At 43.1% G+C, this 22,890-nt stretch overlaps 1 protein-coding gene across 2 annotated transcripts in view; it reads right to left on the bottom strand.

The window, feature by feature from the left end:
* Positions 1-19,569, bottom strand: part of CCDC9B (coiled-coil domain containing 9B) — a 55,905-nt gene extending 36,336 nt beyond the window's left edge. Inside the window, exons 1-5 of one of the 2 annotated variants that reach the window (XM_081861527.1) lie at positions 19,388-19,569; positions 13,472-13,585; positions 11,720-11,824; positions 10,900-11,064; positions 8,621-8,773 (exon numbers count right to left, since the gene is read on the bottom strand). In XM_081861527.1, the coding sequence (XP_081717653.1) occupies positions 8,621-8,773; positions 10,900-11,064; positions 11,720-11,824; positions 13,472-13,585; positions 19,388-19,426 (576 nt within the window). In that variant the 5' untranslated portion in view covers positions 19,427-19,569. The remainder of the gene's footprint in view (positions 1-8,620; positions 8,774-10,899; positions 11,065-11,719; positions 11,825-13,471; positions 13,586-19,387) is intronic. The other variant, XM_081861528.1, reaches the window with a different exon arrangement.
* Positions 19,570-22,890: the final 3,321 nt, after the last annotated feature.

Raw genomic sequence — 22,890 nt, forward strand, 5'->3', positions numbered from 1 at the left:
AGCAGCCCTTTATAAGCAAAGAGTTGTGTGTGTGTTTGTGTATGTATGTATGTGTGTTTTAAAGGTTTTCAGAAGTAGAAGTCCCTTCTTTATCTGAGAATTCCCCCCACCAGTGGGGCTCTAGACCAGTTTGGGGAACATAGTAAGCTGTCTTCTACTGAGTCAGACCATTGCTCCATCTAGCTCAGTATTGTCCATTGCAGCCTTTCTCAACCTTGGGTCCCCAGATGTTGTTGGACTACAACTCCCATCCTCCTTGACTACCTGTTAGCTAGGGATGGTGGGAGTTGTAGTCCCACAACATTTGGGTACATGGGATTGAGAAAACGCTGGTGTATTAATTGATCTCTAGCTTTTCAGATGGACATTTCTCCCAGTCCTGCCTGAAGATGCAGGGTTTGAATTTAGCACCATCTATGTGCAAAGAAAATGCCCTACCACTGAGCTACAGCCACTTCCCAGGAGATTTGAAGGGAAGAATTTACATCCAGTTTGTCTAAGTTTCCCTGCGAGGGTCCACCCCTGCAATCCTGTTATTTCAGTAAATGCAAGATGGGGAAAGTTCCTCCTTCAATTTCTCTGTAGTGGTAAAGACAAAGGAGCAAAGCTGGTTAGTTACCCTATTCCAGATATCATGTAATATCCTCCCAAACATGACAGACAGCTGTCTGGCATGATTTAATTCTGGGTATGTTCCCAGAAGTGATGAATGACTGTTGAGTGGATAGCAAAGCTTGTCCCATGGAGAAATACAGCACCACGCTTCCTGCCCTGTGCTTAGTGAAATAGTATTGGGCTGATTCAAGGCTCCTGACATAAAGGTATCCCTGAGCTGATTTTGCAGCATCTGAAAGTGGCAGCTTTTGAAAGCTACATGAGAGTACGGAGTCAGTAGTTCTCCTGAGCTTTAAACATGAAGAGAAGAGTAAAATACAAAGAAGACAATTCCCTGGAGCAGTTCAAAGAAACAGAGGATGCTGAGAAGGCAAGTCTGAGCTTGAATGAACAACCTTTATTCCTGCTAATTGCTTGGGGCCTTTTTTTAGTTGAACATCAAACTCTCACAGAGACAGGCACGGTAATAACAAGGCAGAAACCCCATTTCAGTGTCGCATCTAACATTCCTTTTTTCTGTCTATGTCTCAAGAGAGCACATTTCATCAAAGATAGTTTACGTTACATGCTTGTCCATTTTATTGCAGAATTTGTCTATTTTTACAGTAGAAATACATGAAAACACCCATGAAGTGCAATAGAATTTGCAACAAAATATGCTGTGATTTAAGGGGAGGAATTGTTCCCCATCTCTATCCAGCACTGAAGGTTGCCAACTTTTAATCTGTTTCTCCTCCTGTGCCTTTAATAGCAGAGTGATCTGGAGATATATGGAATTGGTAACGTAGCAGGAAGAAGAGAGTAAGAATAAATGAATAGTTCTTCAAATGAAGAGGTGCAGAAAGTGAAGGATTGGGACCTGTGTTTTTAACTTGTTCATAAACAATATCTGAGTTAGGACTGAGCAGTGAGGTGGCCAGGTTTGCTGATTATACTAAATTGTTCAGGGTCATTAAAACAACAAGATATGGTGAAGAGTTCTCCTGCCTCCAGTTGTGAGACTGGAAGTGAAGAGGAAGAAGATGCTGAGAAAACCAGTCACTTGTTTACATCCAGGATGGGGAACAGGATTCAGTAGGCTGCTACCATGGACAATAAAGCCAAGGTGATCATCCTCCCCCCCTTTAAGTGCTGAATCTCCATAGACATGGGCTTCACTCAAATACCAGCAACTTCAGGTTCTGCAATTGTAGATGACTGGGAGTTCTTGTGCAACAAACTTGCTTTCCCAAAAGAGTAGATTTTTGGTGAAGGGGGAAATGACAGAAAAACGCAGCTGAAGGGTAGGATAACCCTTACCTTGAGGCAACATCATCTAACCACCCTGCAAACATATCAGAATGAATGGTCATTAAATTTTATTATTATTATTTTCACTTATGAGTCGCTTCCCACAAGGCAATCATTTTTGTTATATAGGTTAGATGGTTGTTGTGTAATAATGTTCTCTCACACTTTCCCATGCATTTTCCCATAACTTCCCTTATCACAAAAAGTTTGCTCTTTTGGGGAAGCAGGTATGTTGCTCTAGGCCTCTTGTTTATTATTACACAACTTGAATTTGCCAGTATGTGATTGACTCCCACTCCAAAATAGTGACAGTCTAAAAGCACCTCTACTTCTTTATTGTCTCTACACTAGACAATAATTTTTGCCACCCTTACCTGGAGATGCCAGAGACTGAGCCAGAGATATTCTGCATGCAAAGCTTATGCTCTGTCACTGAGCTATATCCCTTCCCCTACTACTGAGCTAGTAAAAAGTAAAGTTTGCTTAATTATCTCTTTGTCCGCCCCCCCCCCCTTGATTTTTTTTCCAAAAATGAAAACTTTGAAAATATCGGGTGGCTCAGAAGGATTCGCCTCCATTTACTACATTTGTCATCTGACCCCAATTTCATTTCATTCCTACAATCATGTGGCACTTACCTCTTTAGACAGGAAGCATATTAACTCATGATATATTATCTCTCTATACACTGTTAATAAAAAAGCAATTCAAACAGTCCACAAACCATAGATGTCCAATTTAAAGATGATTTGCTGCATACTAATTAACCATTATGCTTCACTGGATCTGGATACACCACTCTGAAGCTTAAATGCACTGTTGCATAAAACAGCAGCCTGTTAAATGCAGCTATTACCAAAATGAAAGAGGGGGCAGAGTACAGAGAGGTCTCTGAGGAAACCTGATACTAAAAGACCCAGAGAGAGAGAGAGAGAGAGAGAGAGAGAGAGAGAGAGAGAGAGAGAGAGATTACTCAACTCTCTGCTGACAACTGGGATATTGGTGCCAGGGAAAATCCTGGGCAGTGGGCAGGAGGGCAGGCTATGATAGTAATAAGGTTTCTCCTTCTTAGACCATGGGGATTTGCTTTACTGTCATCTATGGGAGAGGAAAATGAGATTGCAATTCCATTTAGTCTCCACTGAAGCAGAAAGAGGCTGATATCAAATACCAGGAGCCTTTTGCAGTGCACTGCTTTGAAGAGGGTACATGTATCAACTGGGAAACGCAAGGGATATATTTTAAAGGAAATAGCACTACATACACTTGCTTTTAGTGAGCCAGAATCCTCCTCAGCCATCAGTAAATGCCCTTGGACAAGCCTAAGCTACCCTAAAGTGTTGTTGTGAAGATGAACTGGGATCTTAAGAGTATCACAAGAAGCCTCCACACATACTGTATGAATTAGCCCAAACCCTAGCCTAGGCCAGGGATAGGAAGCTATTTTCAACCTGAGGGCTGTATTTCCTTCAGGCCAGTCTTCTGGATGCCACATGTCACTGGCAGGCAGGGCCAGAGGGAAGAGAGGGTAGGCTCATTTCTGCATACCCAGCCCATCTAGGCAAGCAATAAGGAAGCATTATCAGAGTTCAAGGACACATTCCAGCCAGGCCAGAAACACTCAAGGAGAATGCAAAGCAGAGCCAGTAATGGATGTTGCTGAATGGGAGGTGGGTAGGGCCTGGAGAGAATCCCAAGGGCAGACAGAGAGGCTTGGAGGGCTGCATTTGGCTCCCAGGCCTAAGGTTCCCCACCCCTGTGCTAGACCTTCCTTTGATGACCTTCCAAAGTATGGCAGGTAGGCAACAAGGTCAGGACTTTTTCTGTGGTGGCATTAAGATGCCAGGGCGCTCTGCCTAAGGTGAAGCTCCACACTGCTTGCTTGCTTTACGCTGAGCAGCCAAGACTCCAACCCCTACCTGGCAGTTTAAGGCATTGGCTCTTAAAAAGGATTCTGATTTTTTAATCAATTTTTACTTTGAAGGATTAATGTGATTTTGAACATATTGTTTTGATTTTGGTATATTTGCTATAGTTAATAAAACAAACCAACTTTGATTTTTGATTTTTTTTACAGAATGGCTGGACAGAATTTATCTTTTAAAAAAACTACTCTGAATTCCACCACTTCTCAATATTTATGTGGTGCCACTTTTCTCACGTCCATCATATCGCTCCTAAAAACATACAATTTCCTGGCAACGTTTAGCTCTGTCCCTTAGTCCTTGCCTCAGCTCAAGCCCTATGTAACTGCATGTGCTTACATTTATCCGCTCTTACTCTGTTTCTGCTCTTTATCATCTGTCTGGATTTTCAAAAATTGGATGGGCAGAGCTCTTTTTTTGATGGTGCCCTTTTAAACGACTGAATGTGCAAATACTGGTTTCAGTTCTACTCCTTTAGCTCCCTCTCGGGGTTATAGCACGGCATAGCACATCAAAGGAACAGTAAGCCTTGGGGCCCTTCCAGGCAATCAGTTTTTCACATAAGAATTGCTTGGTTTGCAATTCATTCATTGTGAGGATCCAGGCATACAATGTTGTGTTGTTGGGGAAATGGACTTTCCTCCGTAGCCAGATACTTTGACTACGGGTCAGATCAACATAATGGAAAACATTGTTTCTTGCTGTGTGAACAAGTTTTCCTGAGCTCCAGGTCACAAGCTCTCCCATTCTCCCAGCTTTCTGGCATGCAAAACAGGAGCCGATGAGAAGCATACATTTCCACTTTTAAACAAGCTACAGTGCCCTGTAATGTTTGAATGTCAGGGGCTGTGGTTTGTTTAATTAAATTTGAGTAGGTGTAATAGTGAACATTGTCCCACTGACATCCAATGAACATGCACATTGTGGCAATTTCCACTCCTGGTTTCTGTTCCTGACAGAATTCTCCAAAATCCCTAGCTGCTGGTTAGCCACCACTGCCATACTCTCACTAGCTTTGCATTGTCCACACTGACTGGCAGCAGCTGTCTGGGATTTCAGCCTGAGGTATCCCCCAATACTACCTGAAGATCCCCGAGATTCAACATGGGACCTTCTGCACACAAAGCCCAAGCTCTCTCACTGAGCTGCAGCCCTTTTTCTCACTGGGCCCCTTTTTGAAACTCTCCTACCACTAAGGCAGATGGAAAAGTTCCATTTGGGAAATGTTCTCAGCACTTGTGGAAAAGTGCTGTGTAAATATTCAGTGAATGGAAAGGGTTGCCCTACTTGGCCAACTGCAGTTTACATCCTAGTAACATCATGCTACATTGCGCATGAACAAATTCCCCACATGTCTGTATATTTACAATGTAAACCTGGCCCATCAGAGGCATGCAGGGACGGCTTCTGTAAATCCCTGGAAAATAGGGGCACTTGGAGGGTCAGACATTGTATTTCCCAAGAGCCCACCGCACTGCAAGATACAGTTTCCACACAAATCACCTTGAGGCTATTCAGTAGCGGAGCACATTTCCCAAAAAGCTCCCCCTCTTCCCCCCATTCCCAATGACTTTTGTGCCTCCTCCCCTCTTCATTCTTTGCCATCTCTGTGTTTATCTAACATGCCTCGACCGTATGGCGAAGTCTGTAAAGCCCTGAGTCACTCGCAGCCTTACACAAAAAAGCATTTACTGCCAAATGTACTGTTTAAAAGCTCTTTAAACTCCAGGCCCAAATCTGTGTGTACTTCACGCTGGGAGGCGTCGCAGGGCCTGGGCCCGAGGACAATGGCGCACTGTTTCTGGGAAAGTGCAGACCATGAGAGTGAGAGGCTTGAGCTGGCTGCGCCAGCCGCCTCTCCCAGCATGATTTACACTCTCTGTTTCAATGTGTCCATGTGCTCCCTGCAGGCCCGTCATCCATCTTGCCTGAGAAAACAGCCCTGGCCATCTGGGGCTGTAAAACTCTCGCATGCCCCCCGCTCACCATGTCAACAGGCTTTTCTTTTCTCTCCTCGCAGGCAGCGGGGCAGAGTGTAGGCCCGGCAGCTGAGTTACAGCCTGAAGACTGAATAGGACGCACAGCTTGTGCTGTTCTTGGGCTAATCCTCTTCTCCGTCAGCAGAATGTCACTCGGAAACCATCAGTTTGAGGCAGCTGGAGCTCGGCTCCAAAGTCTGCTTTTAAAAACCTTGGCCCAGAAAGCGCAGAAGCACACGCTTCAGAAGATGCCAAAAGGAAGTGGGCCCTCAGACAGTGGTTGGACAGTGTCATTCTGAGGGAGACAGTCTTGCCTCTTGGCTAGAATCAGTGGCATTCTGAAAAACTGGATTCTGCACCTTATAATCCTATGTCACTTTCCCCCCTACTTAGTTGCTTAATTTCTAATCAGGGATGCTATTAATATTATTATCATTATTAGTCCTGTTCCTGTGCCTAACAGCAGCCTGATAAAAAATAATTGTTGTTGTTGGTGTAGAGGTAGCAACATTTAAAAAATAGATTTGTTTTGTTTATAAATATCAGGATTTTGTCCTCAAGATCTTAAGATATTCTCACTTAAAGGTGAAAAGTTACAAAGAATTCCAATAGTAACAGGGCTGTATTTGTGTCAAGAGCTGTATTCCCTCAGAAGTAATTGCTTGGGGGCCACATACCAAGGATTGGGAGGGCCAAAGTCTTCTTTCTCTGCCCAACATCCCATTTGACATTTAGAAGACATCTGAAGGCAGCCCTGTTCGGGGAAGTTTTAAATGTGTGACATTTTAATGTATTTTTCAACTTTGTTGGAAGCCGCCCAGAGTGGCTGGGGAAACCCACCCAGATGGGCAGGGTACAAATAAATAATAATAATAATAATAATAATAATAATAATAATAATAATAATTTGCTTTCACAGTGCATGAGCCCTTCTACAGCTGCCATCTCGATGAACTGTGCCCCTTCCCCACAGTGTGACAATTAGAATTAAAAATAAACCTCCCATTGGCAAAACCAAGAAGTGTTCTTCCTCTAAGCCTAACTGACATGCGAGTGAGGGCAGGAGGAGAGGCCAGTCCTGGCTGGAGATGCAAGGGACTGAACATTTTCCTATAAAATGTTTTGCTTTTATGCCTGAGGCCTAGATGATCACATGATTTGACAGATTTATCTTAAGTCAATTCATATTGCAGTGGGCCCAGCCAACATTTCCACTTTCCAGTGCTGTAGAATGAAATATGAGAGTTGTATTGAGTTTCGATGGGTGTCAGGGACAGAACAGGTTCATACATCCTTACTCAGCCATGAAGCTCACTGGTTAGGCTTCGGTAAGTCATCATCTCTCCTCTTGACTCACATGCCACGCTTGTTCTGAGGGTAATTCTGTGTACCACACCATGAGCTCTTCAGAGGAAGGGTGCAATACAAAAATGGTCAGTAAAAGGTATAAAGATAAAGGACCCCTGGATGGTTAAGTCCAGTCAAAGGCGACTATGGGGTGCCATGCTCATCTCGCTTTTCAGGCCAAGGGCGCCAGTTTTCAATTTCATTGTTTTGTATGGGACAATGACAATAAAGATATCATATCGTATCATATCGTTTGTCCACAGACAGCTTTCTGGGTCATGTGGCCAGCATGATTAAACCGCTACTGGCACAATGGAACACCATGACAGAAGCCAGAGTGCATGGAAACTTCATTTACCTTCCCGCCACAGCAATACCTATTTATCTACTTGTACTGGTGTGCTTTTGAACTGCTAGGTTAGCAGGAGCTGGGACAGAGCAACAGGAGCTCACTCCGTCATGTGGATTCGAACCGCTGACCTTCCAATCAGCAAGCCCAAGAAGCTCAGTGGTTTAGGGCTCAGCATCACACACTGTCACCAGTACAAATAAACTTTAGGATGTGATTCTTCTTGGTTTACCTAAGGAGGCACGGACAGTGCCATGACGACATCCTAGGCAAGGGCAAAGATGAGACTGTTTCTCAGAGCCATTTCAAGGGACTTAGCTGCTTCACTGGCTACTGAAATGTGCACTTGGTATAAGACTGAGAGTCAGAGCAGACAGAGTGGTTTGGGAGCTGCAGCTGCAGCACTGAAGGTGCGGCACAATTAATCTCAGAAACTGGCACCTAAAGCTCTTGCTTGAGTTCTGCTAGTGCAGTTACTGCATGCTATCTCAAGATGTCACAGCTGAGGAAGCATCACTGAACAACTAACAAAGCATGGACGGTCCAGGATGAATACACCACGAATGCACTATTATTGCATCAATGACATGCTGCAGATGACACTTGCAAAAAAAAACATCAGTTTGGACGGGCCTTAGGAAACTGCCTTAAGTTATACCAAGTCAGACCACTGGCCCAACTAGCTCAGTACTGTCATCTCTGAGGGCAATAGCTCTCTAGCATGCCAGGAAAGAGTTTTTCCCAACTGCACTGGAAGAGAGACCCCAGAGATGGACTGAGGGAGCGTTTGCATACTATAGCCTTTCCATCACCCCTTCTCTTTTCAGTCTGCTGCAGTAAGCAAGAATTCCATGTTCGCCCCACAAGACATCAGAGAGGTAGCTGCGTAAGTGGATTGTTGCAGCACTAGAGCAGAATGCAAGTTTCCAAATAATTTTCAGCTGCCCAAAAGCTGTTAAAGCAGCAGCAGCAGCACCTCTGCATCAGGATTGGCAGCAGCCTTGGCAACATGTATTAACACTGGGGCTGGGATGTATTAACACTGGGGCTGGGGGACAGGACTGAGTCCAAGCAGAGAACTGGAATCAAAGGGAGCCATTTGGGAAAATACTCACCCTGCCTTTGTTGTCCATTGTAATAGCAATCTGCATCCTTCTTCCCCTGCGGAAAGCAACCAACTGATCAATCTCTTCTTCACTGATGTCTGGGGCCTCCCCTGGGCTCACAAGACATTCTGATCCCCGTTTTTCACTCACAACCCGCTTTCCCTAGAAAAGGCAGAATCAGAATATGCTGTTTCTTGCCCTGTATAGAAAGGTGCATATTTAGAGTAAGTATGCCTATTTGGTGCTGAAAAAACAAGTATAATTAATAGCAAATTCCATTCATTGATAGCTACCAGTTGTAATCAATCTAATTCCGAAAAGAAATATTTCAGCCAGAAATTCAATATAATGAACCTTTGTGGATAACGTATAAGATATGCTAGCACTGTAATTTTGTTGCACTAAACTAATCAAGGCTGAAGTAACAAGTGTTCTCTTAATTTTTTTGTCAGCATTTAGGAGGGCTGTGTAAAGATCAGCTAACTCCCTTCGGGGTTGATGAATTTTCTTAGCTTCCGAGCCAAAAAATTCTCATCATGGGAATTGTTTTCCTGGATGAAAACCAACACGACTAAGCAAAATATAGCAGAGATGATATAACTTTTATTCCATGTAATTGAAAATATCACTATGTTTTGAGGGTAGCACACATATTACTTACAACGCATAGACTCAGAGTAACAGAATCAACTAATGACGTCAAAGATTTCTGCTAGCACAACAGGGCTTTCTGCCCCCTCCTCCCTCATGCACCCCAAAATTGGCTCAAGAGGAGTTGGGGGAACCCCCAGAACAGTATGCCAGGGCAGGAAAGAAGAATCATTCCATCCAGCCCACTTTGCAGTAATTTATGAAAATGAATGAGAGAAATGACTGAAACACATTTTCTTACCAAAATATACCACATGCAACATTAATAACAGGATTCAAACTGCAATAAAAAATCTGACTAAACACGAAGGGTGGAATCCAATGTAGTGCTAAGGCTTTTTTTTAGAATTTATGCTTGTGCAACAGAATGTTAACCCCATTTCCTTTCCCATAGAAACCCCTTAATCTGTTCTAGGAGTTTCCCCCAAGTTCTGGAATAGATTTCAGGTGGTTAGTGGAAAGGGGCGGGGGGAGTCCTGTTGTACAAGCAGAAATTCTTGCACTGATGGGACTTGTTAGTAAAATACTGCCCCAAACCCTCATTGCTTCTGACATCTGTATTAGCACTCATGGAAATATTCTTTTTAGAAATGCCTAAGAACAGAAAAGACTTGTATTTCAAGCTTTCATACTGCTGGGTAGGGCTATTTTTCTAGAAAAGGAGGTGCCGGAACTGACCATGAACACCTCCCTCATTCTCTTATAATGGTGATGGAGCCCACCTTAGAGGTGCCAGAACTGAGTTCTGGCGAGTTCCGGCTGGAAAAAAAAGCCCTGCTACTGGGGCTTTGAAGCACCAACCCCTTCTATGTCCTCTTCCTGTCTTTGAGGTCTTGATTCTGACAGCATGTAGTTGAATCCAAACATGTTGCTCAAGTCAAGGACTTGCCATTGCCTTCTTTAATGTTATTGTAAGAGATTCATATTACACTCTGCTTGTATGTCAACACAGCCTAATGTGATGTGTTGTTTTGACTGCCACTGCGAACAAAACAGATGTCGTCACCGAGCTGTCCCCAAAGATGTCTAGAGAGTTTTTTGAAGTGGTGGAAATGAATTTACAATCCTATCAGGCAGTAAAAGACTGAAGGGTCACTTACAATCTGAGTGCAAGCTGCTTTTTTCGACTGCTGGAGATTTACTATTTGTGACAATGATTCCCAATTGACTGAAGCCTATATGTTGTACTGGAGTAACATTCTCACAAAGATTACCACCCAAATGCTGACTTACTCAGCAAGCAATAATATGGACTTCATTAAAAGTTTGATTAGTCCTGAATAAGTATCCTCTGTGGATTGTAAATACATTTGTTCACAGTTGAAGCTCACTGGGTGGCCTTGCTGGTCTGGAATGTTGGGGAACCAGATTCAAAACCTGCCCTGCCATGACTCTTATTGGGTGGCCTTGTGGATCATGCTGGGTTGGGATATTAGAGAACCAGATTCTAACCCTGCTTGCACATGAAGTTTATTGGATTTTTTTGGGCTAACTAACAATGTGGGACCCACCTTTTTGCTGAATGTATGTTGCTTTGTTTAAACTGGAATGCTTTTACTTGTATTTCATCATTGCAACCTGAATTTGCTGGCATCTCTAGAGATTCAGCACTTTTAAAAAACGGGCTGGGGACTCACCTTGGCTTTATTGTCCATGGTAACAGCCAACTGAACCCTCTTCCCCATCCTGAATGTAAACAGGTGATCAGATTCCTCATCATCTTCCTCCTCCTCACTTCCAATCCCAAAACTGGAGGCAGGAGGGCCGCTGCTTCCCCATTTCTCACTCACGACTCTTTTCTCCTGCCAATAGGACAAACACTTAGCTAGGAAATGGTCAGGATGTTGCCATATTAACCTCCTCCCTTTCTCTTTTGCCTTAACAGCTGGGGAGAAGAAGCTATGAAAATGTCAGGAGGGCTCTATGACCTCACACTTTTTGCCAGTGATACAAATACTGAGGAAATTTTTCCAAATAAATAGCTGGTCCTTTTGTCCAATTTGCCAGGCAACCTATAAATCTAGTGAGGGGGGAAAGCATCTCTTCACTTATGAATCTGACATTTGGCTGAAATGTCAAAGGTTTAGGAAAACAGTAGAGTCATCATGGTGTGGATCTTTATTCATGAGAAATCGATGATGCAATAGTGTGTGATGGACTCACTCCAGTCTTTCATAGTCAATTCCCTTCTCTTATTATTTTTAAACCATAGTTCACAGAGGTGTTTAAATTTACTCCTCATTGGAGAGCCATCCCCAAACACATGTTCTTGCACATATTACTGTTACATTTAGGAACCTATAAATCATTCAGAGAGCTGATAGAGCCTGAAGCCTGATGGTCTCTATATTTATTACATATTGATTTCATAATCCCTCACAGCTAAGACCTCTCTAACCTTGCAAGGATGGAATGTATAAAAATCCTTCCTTAGCAGGAAGGGGAGATAATGCTTACATTATGGGCTTTGGTGATGGTGATGGTGAGGCCGTCTGGCCTGGCTTTCCTCGACGTGACAGCCATTCCCTCCTGCTCTGCTCGCTTCCTGTCCTCTTCTATTTCCTGCAAAAATGACAACCAGCTCCTCTATCAGATCAGCTTACAACAAGCGGAAAGCTAGAAACAAAGCAATCTCAAACAAAGGGAGAAACATAGGGAAGCTATGAGAAACTGTGCATTCATCAGCACACATTTGCCGCTGCCACTATATTTGACAATAGCAACATCCAGGTGATGACTGTATTTACCAAGGCTTTACTGAGACATGTGATTTCTTCTTCTTCAGAGAGTTGGAGATAGTTTTAAAAACCGCCTCTCTCCATACGAACCTACCTGGACCCCCAAGATCACCTCTGAGACCTTTCTTTATGTGCCTCCTCCATGAGAGGTCTGGAGGGGGGCAACATAGGAACGGGCCTTTTCTGCAGTGGATTCTTGTTTGTGGAATGCTCTCCTCAGGGAGGTTCAGCTGGCGCCTTCATTAGTCGCCAGGAGAAAACATTCCTCTTTAAGCAGACCTTTGGCTGATTGACATCTAATGCCCTTTCAAAATGTGTTGTGGAAGGGGGAGATTATTGTGTTGTCTTTGTTTTTGTTTTTATTATATATTTTGTGTTTCTCATATTGTGATTTTATGTTGTGAACCGCCCTGAGATCTATGGGAATAGTAATAATAATAATAATAATAATAATAATAATAATAATAATAATAATTTGATATGGTATGTAGACACTACTTTTACCTCTGGTAAACAGGTTTCATGGGTTTTATATTCTGGCATCATCTGATTGACCAAGAGGCCTCAAAAGAAAGAATTGAACACCAAGGGAAGTGATACATCTCTAAAATAGCCTCCACTCTAGCAAAGATTATTGCTTGTCTCCAGTCTGATTTTCAGTCTCTTAAATCCTGCATGCCCTAACACAGTCTCAATACATTGATTCAGGGTAGACTGCTATTGCACACTTCCTGAATGAAATATAGAGCTGGTTATTAGCATACTGATGACAACACACTCTAAAGCTCAGGTTAATCTGACCCAGAAATGTCAATGAATGATAAACCATGCAGTATTCTGACTTCTATGGGGTACCTTAAAGGCCCTTCCACACTTGGTTTGTCCTGCAAATTCTAGTCATGGGTCCAGGAGGTGTTTTCTTTGTCCTGCCCCCACTTTCCCCAGGAAAACCTAATGTTTACTGCTCTTCAGAACAAGTACCAATCCACAGAAAACCCAATTGACATTCAGCAGTGAACAGCTGGTTTTCTCTGGTAAAGTGGCGGAACAAAAAAAAAATGTATAGGACTCATGACTAGCAATCATGAGACAAACAAAGTATGAATAGGCCTCAGGTCTATGTAACTGAGGTGGCATCTTGCAGCAGTGCCCAAGCAGAAGTTATCTGGCCATAGGCTTCTTCCCCATTCCCCTATGTGATTGCTGTTCCTTAGGTTCCTTGGTTTAGGCTCCTTACAATTCTGGCAGCCTGATCAGTTATGCAGAATAATAATTTTGAAATTCCAGTTTGGGTGGGAGTAAATGCTGATTTCTATGTCATCTACTTCAAGTTACTTCAGCCACATCAAGTTACTGGTGTCAGCTGAACAAAGAATGCAACAAACTGAATTTTTCAAAGGAGTTAGCAGCATATAGGGCTTCAAACGTTCACCAAGGAGACCCTGAATCTGAGCTAAGAAGTCAAACATACATGATATCTTCGCATAAGGGCTTCGTTCTTTTTCCGCAAAGCTATGATTTTCTTATCCAGTTCGACATCTTTTTGTTCTTTTTTCCGCAACACTGCATCATCCACAGTGGCATCCTAATGAAACAAAAGAGCTTTAGGGGATTTCCACATATGGACAGTAAAACAGATAACAGATACACATATGGTTAAAAGTACAGATTTTACTTTTTTACATTTATATTCCACTATTCTTCCATCATGGGACCCATTTGGTCTTAGTTTCAGCAAGGTGGTAGCCTTGTTATTTATTGAAATTCATATCTAGCTGTTCTTCCCAAAGAAGGAATTTTGGCCATACCATGGGATCTCTTTGTCTCCTCTCTTTCAACCAAGAAAAAGATGGAAGACAAAGGTCTTCATCACCCACAGCAATCAAACATTTAGCACTATGTTTTAAAGTCACAGAAGATAGGTACCCAGTGTCCTATTTTGAATAAACATAGCCAAATAGTATTTTAACTTAAAATTGTAATGAAAAAATATAAATTTGGATAAGTATGTGGCCTACTATATGCAATCGTATATTTATACTGTAATATTGACACTGGCAAACGTGTGTATGTGTATATGTGTTCTGCTAAGATCTGTAGGCCAAAGCAGAGTTTTCATGCAATATATAAGGCATGCTACAATAAGGGTAGTTTACTGAAGCATTAACAAGATCAAAATTCAAATATATCCACCAGAAAGAGTAGCACTTCTAAATGAAGGGAGGGTCAACAGCAGAGCCAGCTGCAGGTTTGAGGAAATCCTGAGTAAATACGTCTAGTGGCCCCCTCCTCCATCAGTCAACCACTTCCACTGTTGGTGAGCCCGGGCACTGATGGGGTGGGCAGGTAGGCAAAAGCAACACTGAATAGCATTGGATGGCTGACTCCAGCTGCCACTGAAATTTGCCACAATGCCCTGGGACAATAATATGCAAGGTTACTGATGCTGGCTCTGATCAAAAGCATCTAAGCATCTCAGTGGCCATTCCTGGAAAGAAGACGACAAACTCAATGGGCCCTTAGTATGATCCAGCAGACCTCTTCTTAAAAAGTAATACTGGATTTTTAAGGCAAAATTTTATTTCCTTGCAGAAGGTATCACTGAAATCTGGACAAAAGAAGAATCTGTATTAAGCAGGTGGTGTGACTTTTCAAGCACTATTTTTCTCTGCAAAATGGGTTGAGGGTTAGAGCAGTCATAGCTGGTATCTGTGAGCTTGTGTATATTTTGGCACTCAATCGAAAACATTTCCCCTCCCCAAATATTTTCCAGCCCCCCAAAAAGTCCATGGTAAAACAAAATTTCCTAAGTTGCAAATTCAATTTAGGTGTTAAATATCAAGTCTGAAGTTAGTGTTCACATTTTGACAGGGCTATCTGACGCTAGGTATCCTCCTGTGAATATCAAGTTTTGTAATCTGGCCTGGCAGCTTCTGAGCCAGATATATTGAGTGCAAATTTCTTCTGTTCTGCTCCTTCCCATCTCTCTTTAGGGGCTGAGCCAGCCTTCATTTTAGGGTGTAACACACAAGTATGCCAACACTGGTGTCTCTCAGTTTCTCATTTTTCCCATCCTGAAGGTGAGTTCCCCACGTTTATTATTGTCTAGCCATGAGATCCCTCGATACCTACATTCAGTTTGTTTTTAATGCACTAAGGGTTTCATGGTGATGACTACCTAACTCCGCCAACAACTGTGATGTCACGGGCTGTTCATAAAGCCAACTGATTTCGGGAAATGAGTGGTGAATAAATGAAACGGGGTCAAAGGCGGAGCCTAAAGGCAAGTCTAGCTACATCTTTCGACCAGGAGGGGGTGGTGGGAGGGACGAGACTGCTGAGCGGGCACAAAGGATGCCATGGCAAGTCCTGGTAGATGAAGAAAATAAGAGAGTTAGCAGTGGGTTCGGCTGAAGAAAGGAGGTGCTAAGAAAGAACTGGGTTTGTGGCGAACCTGAATGTAGGGCTGACAGACAGGAGAGGCTATGCGCTCTTTACAACAAGGGAGTAGGCCTTGAAAAGACCATGGGCCTGTGAAAGAAAAGAGCATAGGATTGCCAGGCCTTCATTCTGAGAGTGTTCCAGTACCCTTAGGGACATTAGGTCTGTCTTCTTCCTTAGTTTGAAGCACTGTAGTTTGAGAAAGATGGAGGGCACAAGAAGAAGGGGACGACAGAGGACGAGATGGTGCCCAAATTGTGGTCTATGTATCACCAGTGGTCCCCAGGCTTCATTCAGGTGGCCTACTGAGTGTTAGTGAATTTATGGTTGAAAATAGAAGATGGCACAACCATCACATTGAATATTCATATTGATTTTGTTATTGTATTTTTTTGCTTCTTTTTTTTTTTTGCTTATATTTTATTTTATTGTATCACGATTTGAATTCTATGGAATTACAATTGCTGCAACAGGCAGGAAAAGCATTGCGTGGTCTTCCAAGACCCTCAACCATTTTCAAATGATCTGCGGAGGGGGGAAAGTTTGGGAATCACTGATTTAGAGAGCAGTAGTTTGGAAAAGGCATCTTTAGGGTGAGCAAACTCTGGGATAAGGGCCAAATTTCACATGTCAATCCCTTATTTAATTACAGGCCTAGCTTCTAATAATACAGCAACAGACTTTTATAATGAAACTGGATGAATGGATGCTGACTCAGTTTAAGCCTAATATGCAAATTTTCCTTATGAGAAATATCCCCACCCCCCAAGGTGAGGAAAATATTGGGTTCTTTTATCATCATCAAATGTCTTGGCAAAGAGAGTGGGTGGGTAGCTTTGGAAATTCAGTGGAGAGAGGCAGGGATTTTTGTAAAAGACACTTTTACAAAATTGTTTAAATTAGATTTGGATCCAACCTGGCCAGAATTTTCTGGGTTCCTAATGACTGGTATGTCACCTTTGTGTGGGCAAGTAAGTTCCATACATAATCAGGGGGGAAGCTAGGGGCTATGGAGGCAGAATGGAATCAGACAGGGCTGCCATTTTGGCACCTGAAGCGGACTCAAAATGGCATTTCCCTCCCAACCAGGGAAGAAGGGGGGGAGGGGAGATCTACATCAGGATTAAGTGTGGGGGGGGGGAGAGATCAACATCAGGATCTGCTGCCCTGGTGGATCCTGCCGCCTGAGGCAGTCACCTCATGTTGCCTCATGGGTGGACCAGCCCTGGAATCAGAGCAATGTGGATTCTGAAATGCACTCCTTTAATTGTGTGTGTTACAAAAATGTGCAGTGGCCAAGCCACATTCCATAGAATCCTTTGCTAAACTGTGCAGAGGTTGGTTATTCAATCCATTTAATAAAGCCATATAATAGCAACATATGCTAGGAATGTAATAAGTTGAGTCAGACCATTATCTCCAGTGCAGGAAGGGGGCTTTTTCAGCCCAAGGGTCTTATTCCCTCATGGGCAACCTTCCAAGAGCCACATTGGGATAAAAACCAGGTAGACATAATACAGCATGTATAATAATAATAAAAAACAAGGACCATATCTCGTACTCCCCACCCACAACAAGAATTATGGGAGCTGTAGTTTGTAAAGGGTGCTGAGATTTGTTAGGAGACCCCTATTTCCCCTCACACAATTACAATTCTCCGAGTTGTTTGTGAAGAGGGATTGGTTGTTAAACCACTCTGAGAACTCCATCTCTGTGAAGGGAAAGAGGGGTCTCTTAACAACTCTCAACACCTTTAACAAATTACAGTTGCCAGGAGTCTTTGAGGGAAGCAATGATTGTTTGAAGTGGTATGAAACTGCTTTAAATGTATGGTGCAGGCAGGGCCAATGTTTTGCCCTTGCAATACAAGTTTTAGTGAAAATATTAAGATACAGCAATGCTCAGTCTGGCGAAGAATGCAGGGCATCAAAGTCCACTTCAAAAAGAGTCAGGTTATGCAGCTATTATTAAAAAAGTTAAAAGGTATACTATGCCACCACTGTGCTGAAGCTACAAAGCAGGTCTGGGTTACTGCCTGAGAATCTCATATATGTCACCTTAATTTATCTACATGATTTGAAAGACTTTTCAAATGGCAAGTGTGGGCGGGGTATCAATAATAAATTACTGTTGTTGTTGTTGTTGTTGTTGTTGTTGTTACCATTATTATTATTATTTCTTCTCTGATTGGTATAAGATTTCCCACCAGCCCCACTTTCATTTCCAGGATTCAGCTATACAGCTGCAAATAAAACGTTTTTAAGTGTGTTGTAAAGTGCATTACACAAATAGGACACTAGATGGTGATAGTGAGCTATGGCAAATTCAATATATTTTTCAAAACATTTATTTTAAAAAAAGCATTTTCATAACTTTTTTTATATGTGTCTAGATTCTACTCCAGTGGGGATAACATTCATGGTGAAATGTGGCTGGGACTTAACATAATGCTTTGATTTTTGTGTGTGTATGTATGTTAATAAAACTTAAATTTTATACCACTTTCTTGGTCACCAGAACACCCGGAATAGTGAATAGTAGTCAAATAAAAGGTTACCAAGCAAGAAAGTCTTAAGCAGAGGGAGCCAAAGTGGGGCCATCTGTATGTTGTAGGACCACAACTCCTATCATCACTGTTGGAGTACAGGGTGAGGATTTGCTGCAACATTTTGTTGCAGGCCCCACTCGCTGTTCTTTTTCAATTATCTCCACGATTTGGGGCTGAAGAAGAGATTCTTTTCCTTGCACACACACACACAGCAGTAGCACAGCAGCAACAAAAGCCTAGCTGAATGACCCCAAAACTGCAAAGCAGCACTTTGAGGCCTGACTGATGGCTGGCACACAGTCTGATTCACTGGTGAAAACGGACCAACACATTGCAGCGTGGTCAGCGATTTTCTTCCTGGCTTTTGCTGCTGAGTTGCAGCCAGTCAGTAACAAGAGGGTATATTTCCGCTGCCAAGCTACTGGAAAGAATGTCGACTCCGCTGCCACTTTGGGATGGAAAGGGACGCCCCTTACGCCCTCTCTCCAACATAAAAGCTCTTCTGGGGAGTGAGGTACCCGTATGCCACAGTGACTAGTTTGGGGGGAGTTATAAATGGCTTTAGCAGAAGAAACGTGCAGTGGCTGTGAATCAGAAGGCGTTCCTGCTCGCTTGGAAAACAGAGAGCCCAATGGGAGAGGAGAAGGGGAGGGAGAATCAGACATGCATGGATATCTTTCTCTATCAAAATGCAACAGAAAAGGAGGGGCTAAGCAAAGCAAGGGGGTAGGATAGTGAAGCTTCATGGAGGGGGGCGGTTGGCATTGTATCCAACATTTCAAGTTCACCCACTCGCTGTCAGTTCTTGGTGGATGGGATTTTCTGGCAGATCTTGGCTCTGGCTACAGGATTCCACCCCCCACCTGCCGCTTTCAAAGTCAGCTATTTATGATATGAAAGACTCAGAAAAGAAGCAGGGCTCAGGAGATAAAGAAAGCCTGGGGGATGGGGAAAGAGAGGGCCTCTCAACCCAGCATTTTGTCATCTTAGCTAATGCACTAGTGCTCTCGTAAACATGCCCGGCCTTTGTGCTGCTCGAGGCAGCGCCAAACTCCCGGTCTTTGGGATGGGAAGTGTCCATCATTACCCAACATTCTGTGTTGTTGTTGTTGTTTTAAATTCTCCTTCCCCTCCTTTGTGGCGGCAGGGAGGTGGAGGGAGGGAAGCTGATATCCTCCTGAAGGATGTTGACATCCTAACCTGGTCACATCCTAACCTGCTGTACAAAAAAAAGCACCTTTCTGCCCTCCCACATCTCTCAGATACACATCTGCTGGCCGAAAGCGAAGCACCCCAAAATGACAACACAATGCAAAAGGGGAAAGGCAAGAAGACGAAGAAGTAATTTCTTGGCTTTGCTGAATGCAAGGCTGACTCCCCCACATCCCTCCCACTTACAACAAAGGCGGCACTCACAGATCGGTGCATTTTGGACATCAGAGGTTGAAGCTTGGCGGATTCCACAGCAGAGCTAAAAGAGGAGAGCCATCAGACGGCCTTTCTCAGTACTGGCTGCACAGCATACAAGATCATGTTTTGATTACAAAAGCCCTGTCTGGGCTCCCAGCCAAAAGCACTGGCTGCCTAATATACGAAAGCAGAGGCAAGCAATCAGAGCGCTGGTCTGTCCTCCTCTCCACTCTTCGCTTGCCTTGCAGGGGGAACGTACCTCTTGCTACTCCCTGTGACTTCCGAGCACTCCTTGGTGCCACAACCCAACCTTACCCCAAAAGTACACATCTTGAGGGACACGGAAAGGGCAGATTTGCATCTCAACAGCTGGACTTCATGTGCAGCTGTTTGTGGGGTTTGTTTGTATATAGCAGTGTGGGCAAAGGTTTTATAACTACAGAATCGTGCTGGGCCAATCAATCCACCCCATCCTATATTTAAAGCAGTGGTTCTTCTGTGGTCAAGGGATCACTGCTGGTTCCAGGGACACATTCCTATTTAATCATAAATAAATAAAATGGGAAGATACTTGAAAGACAAAGACCTTTGTTGTTTCTACCACATAGAGGAAGAGGCACCCTGCTTCTCAGTTGTTCTTAAACTACTCTGAAAAGCAGCTTGCCTCTTCTGCAGTGCAAGCAGCTTCACTGGAAAGAAACTTCGCAGAAACTCCAGCTGTGTGCACAATTCTCCCCTCTGCATGAATTCATTGGGTCCTGGCCACATTGCCTGCAGACAAATGCAGATATTGAGGGTTAATGCAGAAGTCTCCCATGTTACCCGTCCATATGATAGCATTAGGGTAAGAAAAAAATAGGCAATCTGCAAAGCTATTCCTAAGATCTAAGTAAATGATTACAACCATTTATTTTGTCCTTTTCTGAAGGGATTGGGGGTTAAAAAAGAAAATTGTTCCCCGTAGATGAGGTTGCAACTGCGTCAGCAATCGCCTTCTTGAACTTTGTTGCCCAAACTGAACACATGATGCCAGACAATCTTACCAGCTCCAGACAGAGTGAAGCTACTCCTCCTCAGCTTTTGCAAATAAAAGATATCCTGAGGAGCAGACATCAACAACTGGTAGATATGTCACCTGTATTCCCTGCCAATTATTTTCTACCACATGCTTGCAAATCTATGGATTGTTTTGTTCTAAGGTCTTCTAAGATCTGCTAGACTCAGCAAACAGGTCTGCAGTTCCTTCTTCCGTTGGCTTATGCATTGGTTTCTGCCATTTCTTCTTGATTTCTCATATCTCTCTCTGTGTGTGTGTGTGTGACAGTCACCAGGCTCTGCTGACTTGAATTCATGCAGATTGACCAAATAGTCTTTGACATGCTCATTTGTTACCCTAGATGGGACCTGCCTCCTTTGATACTGTCACCGCCACTAAATGCCTCATTACAGCTTTCCTTCTTTGTCAAAGCAGACGCTGCGTAGTTCAGTTTTTCTGAAAAGAAAACCATCTGTCAAGGTCTTCCCTTCAAAGTTGAACAGTGGACGCAGTGTATCATTTCTCTCCTTATCCAGTTGTAAAACTAATGCTTGTTCCACTTATTTTATGACTTATTTCCCCTTCACATTCATTCTGCATCAGGGCTGGCCCAAGACATTTTGGCTCCTCAGGTGAACCACAAAATGGTGCCCCCCTCCAGTCAGGGAAGAAGGGTAAGTGAAAGTCTAGATAGGGAACAAGGGGGAGGAATCAAATCAACCTTACACAATGGTTGAAGTGGGAATCAAAGGTGGCCAGGCGGGTGGGGGAGGCCCAACTCTGAATTGCACTAGGTAGGTGCCTAGCGCAGGAGACCCTGAAGGAGGAGACCCTGAGGGGGGGGGAGCAGCAGTGCCTCCTATTTGCCAAGAGAAAGCGGCAGATCCAGCGTCTAAGGAGCGTGCCACAGCCGTGACTGCCACTGCAGCAGCAACAGGAATAGGTAATACAGCCTTGGAGACCAGATCTATGCACCTATGGATCCTTCCACCTGAGGCAGTTGCCTCGCCTTGTCTCATGATAGGGACAGCCCTGTTCTCCATCAATAAGCCAAGGATCAAACAGGAAGCTGGCTGGCAAACTATAATTTGAGACACAGCTCTGTCAATTATGGAACATTGCTATGACAGAATACTATCTGTACCTGCAAAAGTTTGGGGGCTGTCATATTGCTTCATTTGCATTCAGTGCCTTTCCTGTAGCATCCTCCTAAAATCCTATACCTGCTCATACCCCAAATTGTATATTTTTTGTAGTGGAGGGGGCAATTGTTTCATTTTAGTTGTGCCATTTCCCCTCCAGATGTCATTAACATTGGGGAAGCGCAACAACTAATTAATAAAGCAGAATAAATCCACCACTGAGGCACTACTATTGTGTCAAGAACATGTTGCAGAATACTCCTGCAATAAAACTCCCACCAAAGTACACTTACTTTGGTTTCTTCTCAGTTTTTCTTTTGATTTTCAGTCCATTAAAAAGATCCTGTTACAGGCACATTAGCTGTTTTTTTCCTTTTTTAAAAAAATATTTGTATAATAGTTTTTTAAAAAACACCCACATATAACCAACCCATGCACCATGATGAATCTATGATGGGAACAGACATTTTGGTTTTCAGCTCTTGTTATCGAGAGCAGAAGCGCTGTGCTAATGATGGGAAATTCTTACAACTTCTCCACTTGTATATTGGCAGAAGCAGGTGCATGAATTCAGCTAGTTGGTTCTCCAATCCAGTAAGGGCTATATTCTGGGCTTGTGTTACAGGCAGTTCAGTCCGTGCATTTGGAAGAATACGCCTCTTCCCCTTTTGCGCCGAGATTCAAAAGAATAGTTCAGTTTGTTGTCCCCAAATGTATCTCCACATCTGAGACAACTTTTTTTTTACTCTTTCACTATTCCCACCACTCCTCTTTCACTGACCAGGTTGCAAGAGACAGCTGTCATGTTTGTGATGGCGATGTTTCACCATTCGTATTTCACATTAGTTTCATATTTGCCCAAATTCATTTTTTTTAACTTTTGAGCTTTCATTCTAGGAATACAGATGCTGGACAGCAATCTCCAAAATGCAGCACACAAAGAGCGCATTTCTAGCCTTGCACACGCACAGATATGGTACACTCTGTTTGCACCAATATCATTGGCAGGCTGTGGTGCTGTTTCTAAGAGAAACTCCACCATCTACCTCCCCACCCACCTCCTTCAGTTCCATTTCATGGCTTCCTCTGACATTTTGTAATTAATTTTTTGTTGTTATTTCCATTAGATGGTTTTATTAGTTATTTGTAGGTAGTATCACTCACTAGAACTCATTGCATTTTATTTACTTTAGTTTTTGAATCTTTGTGCTTTCTTGGAGGCAGCTCAAAAGCCAGGAGCTCACTGACCAATTGTCTGATTTTAAAATGTATTTCTTTTATAGTGAAATAGTGGTTTGGGAGCTGCCAAAAAA

Source organism: Podarcis erhardii, assembly GCF_964252035.2.
Source record: "Podarcis erhardii genome assembly, chromosome: 1".
Classification (NCBI taxonomy): Eukaryota; Metazoa; Chordata; class Lepidosauria; order Squamata; family Lacertidae; genus Podarcis; species Podarcis erhardii.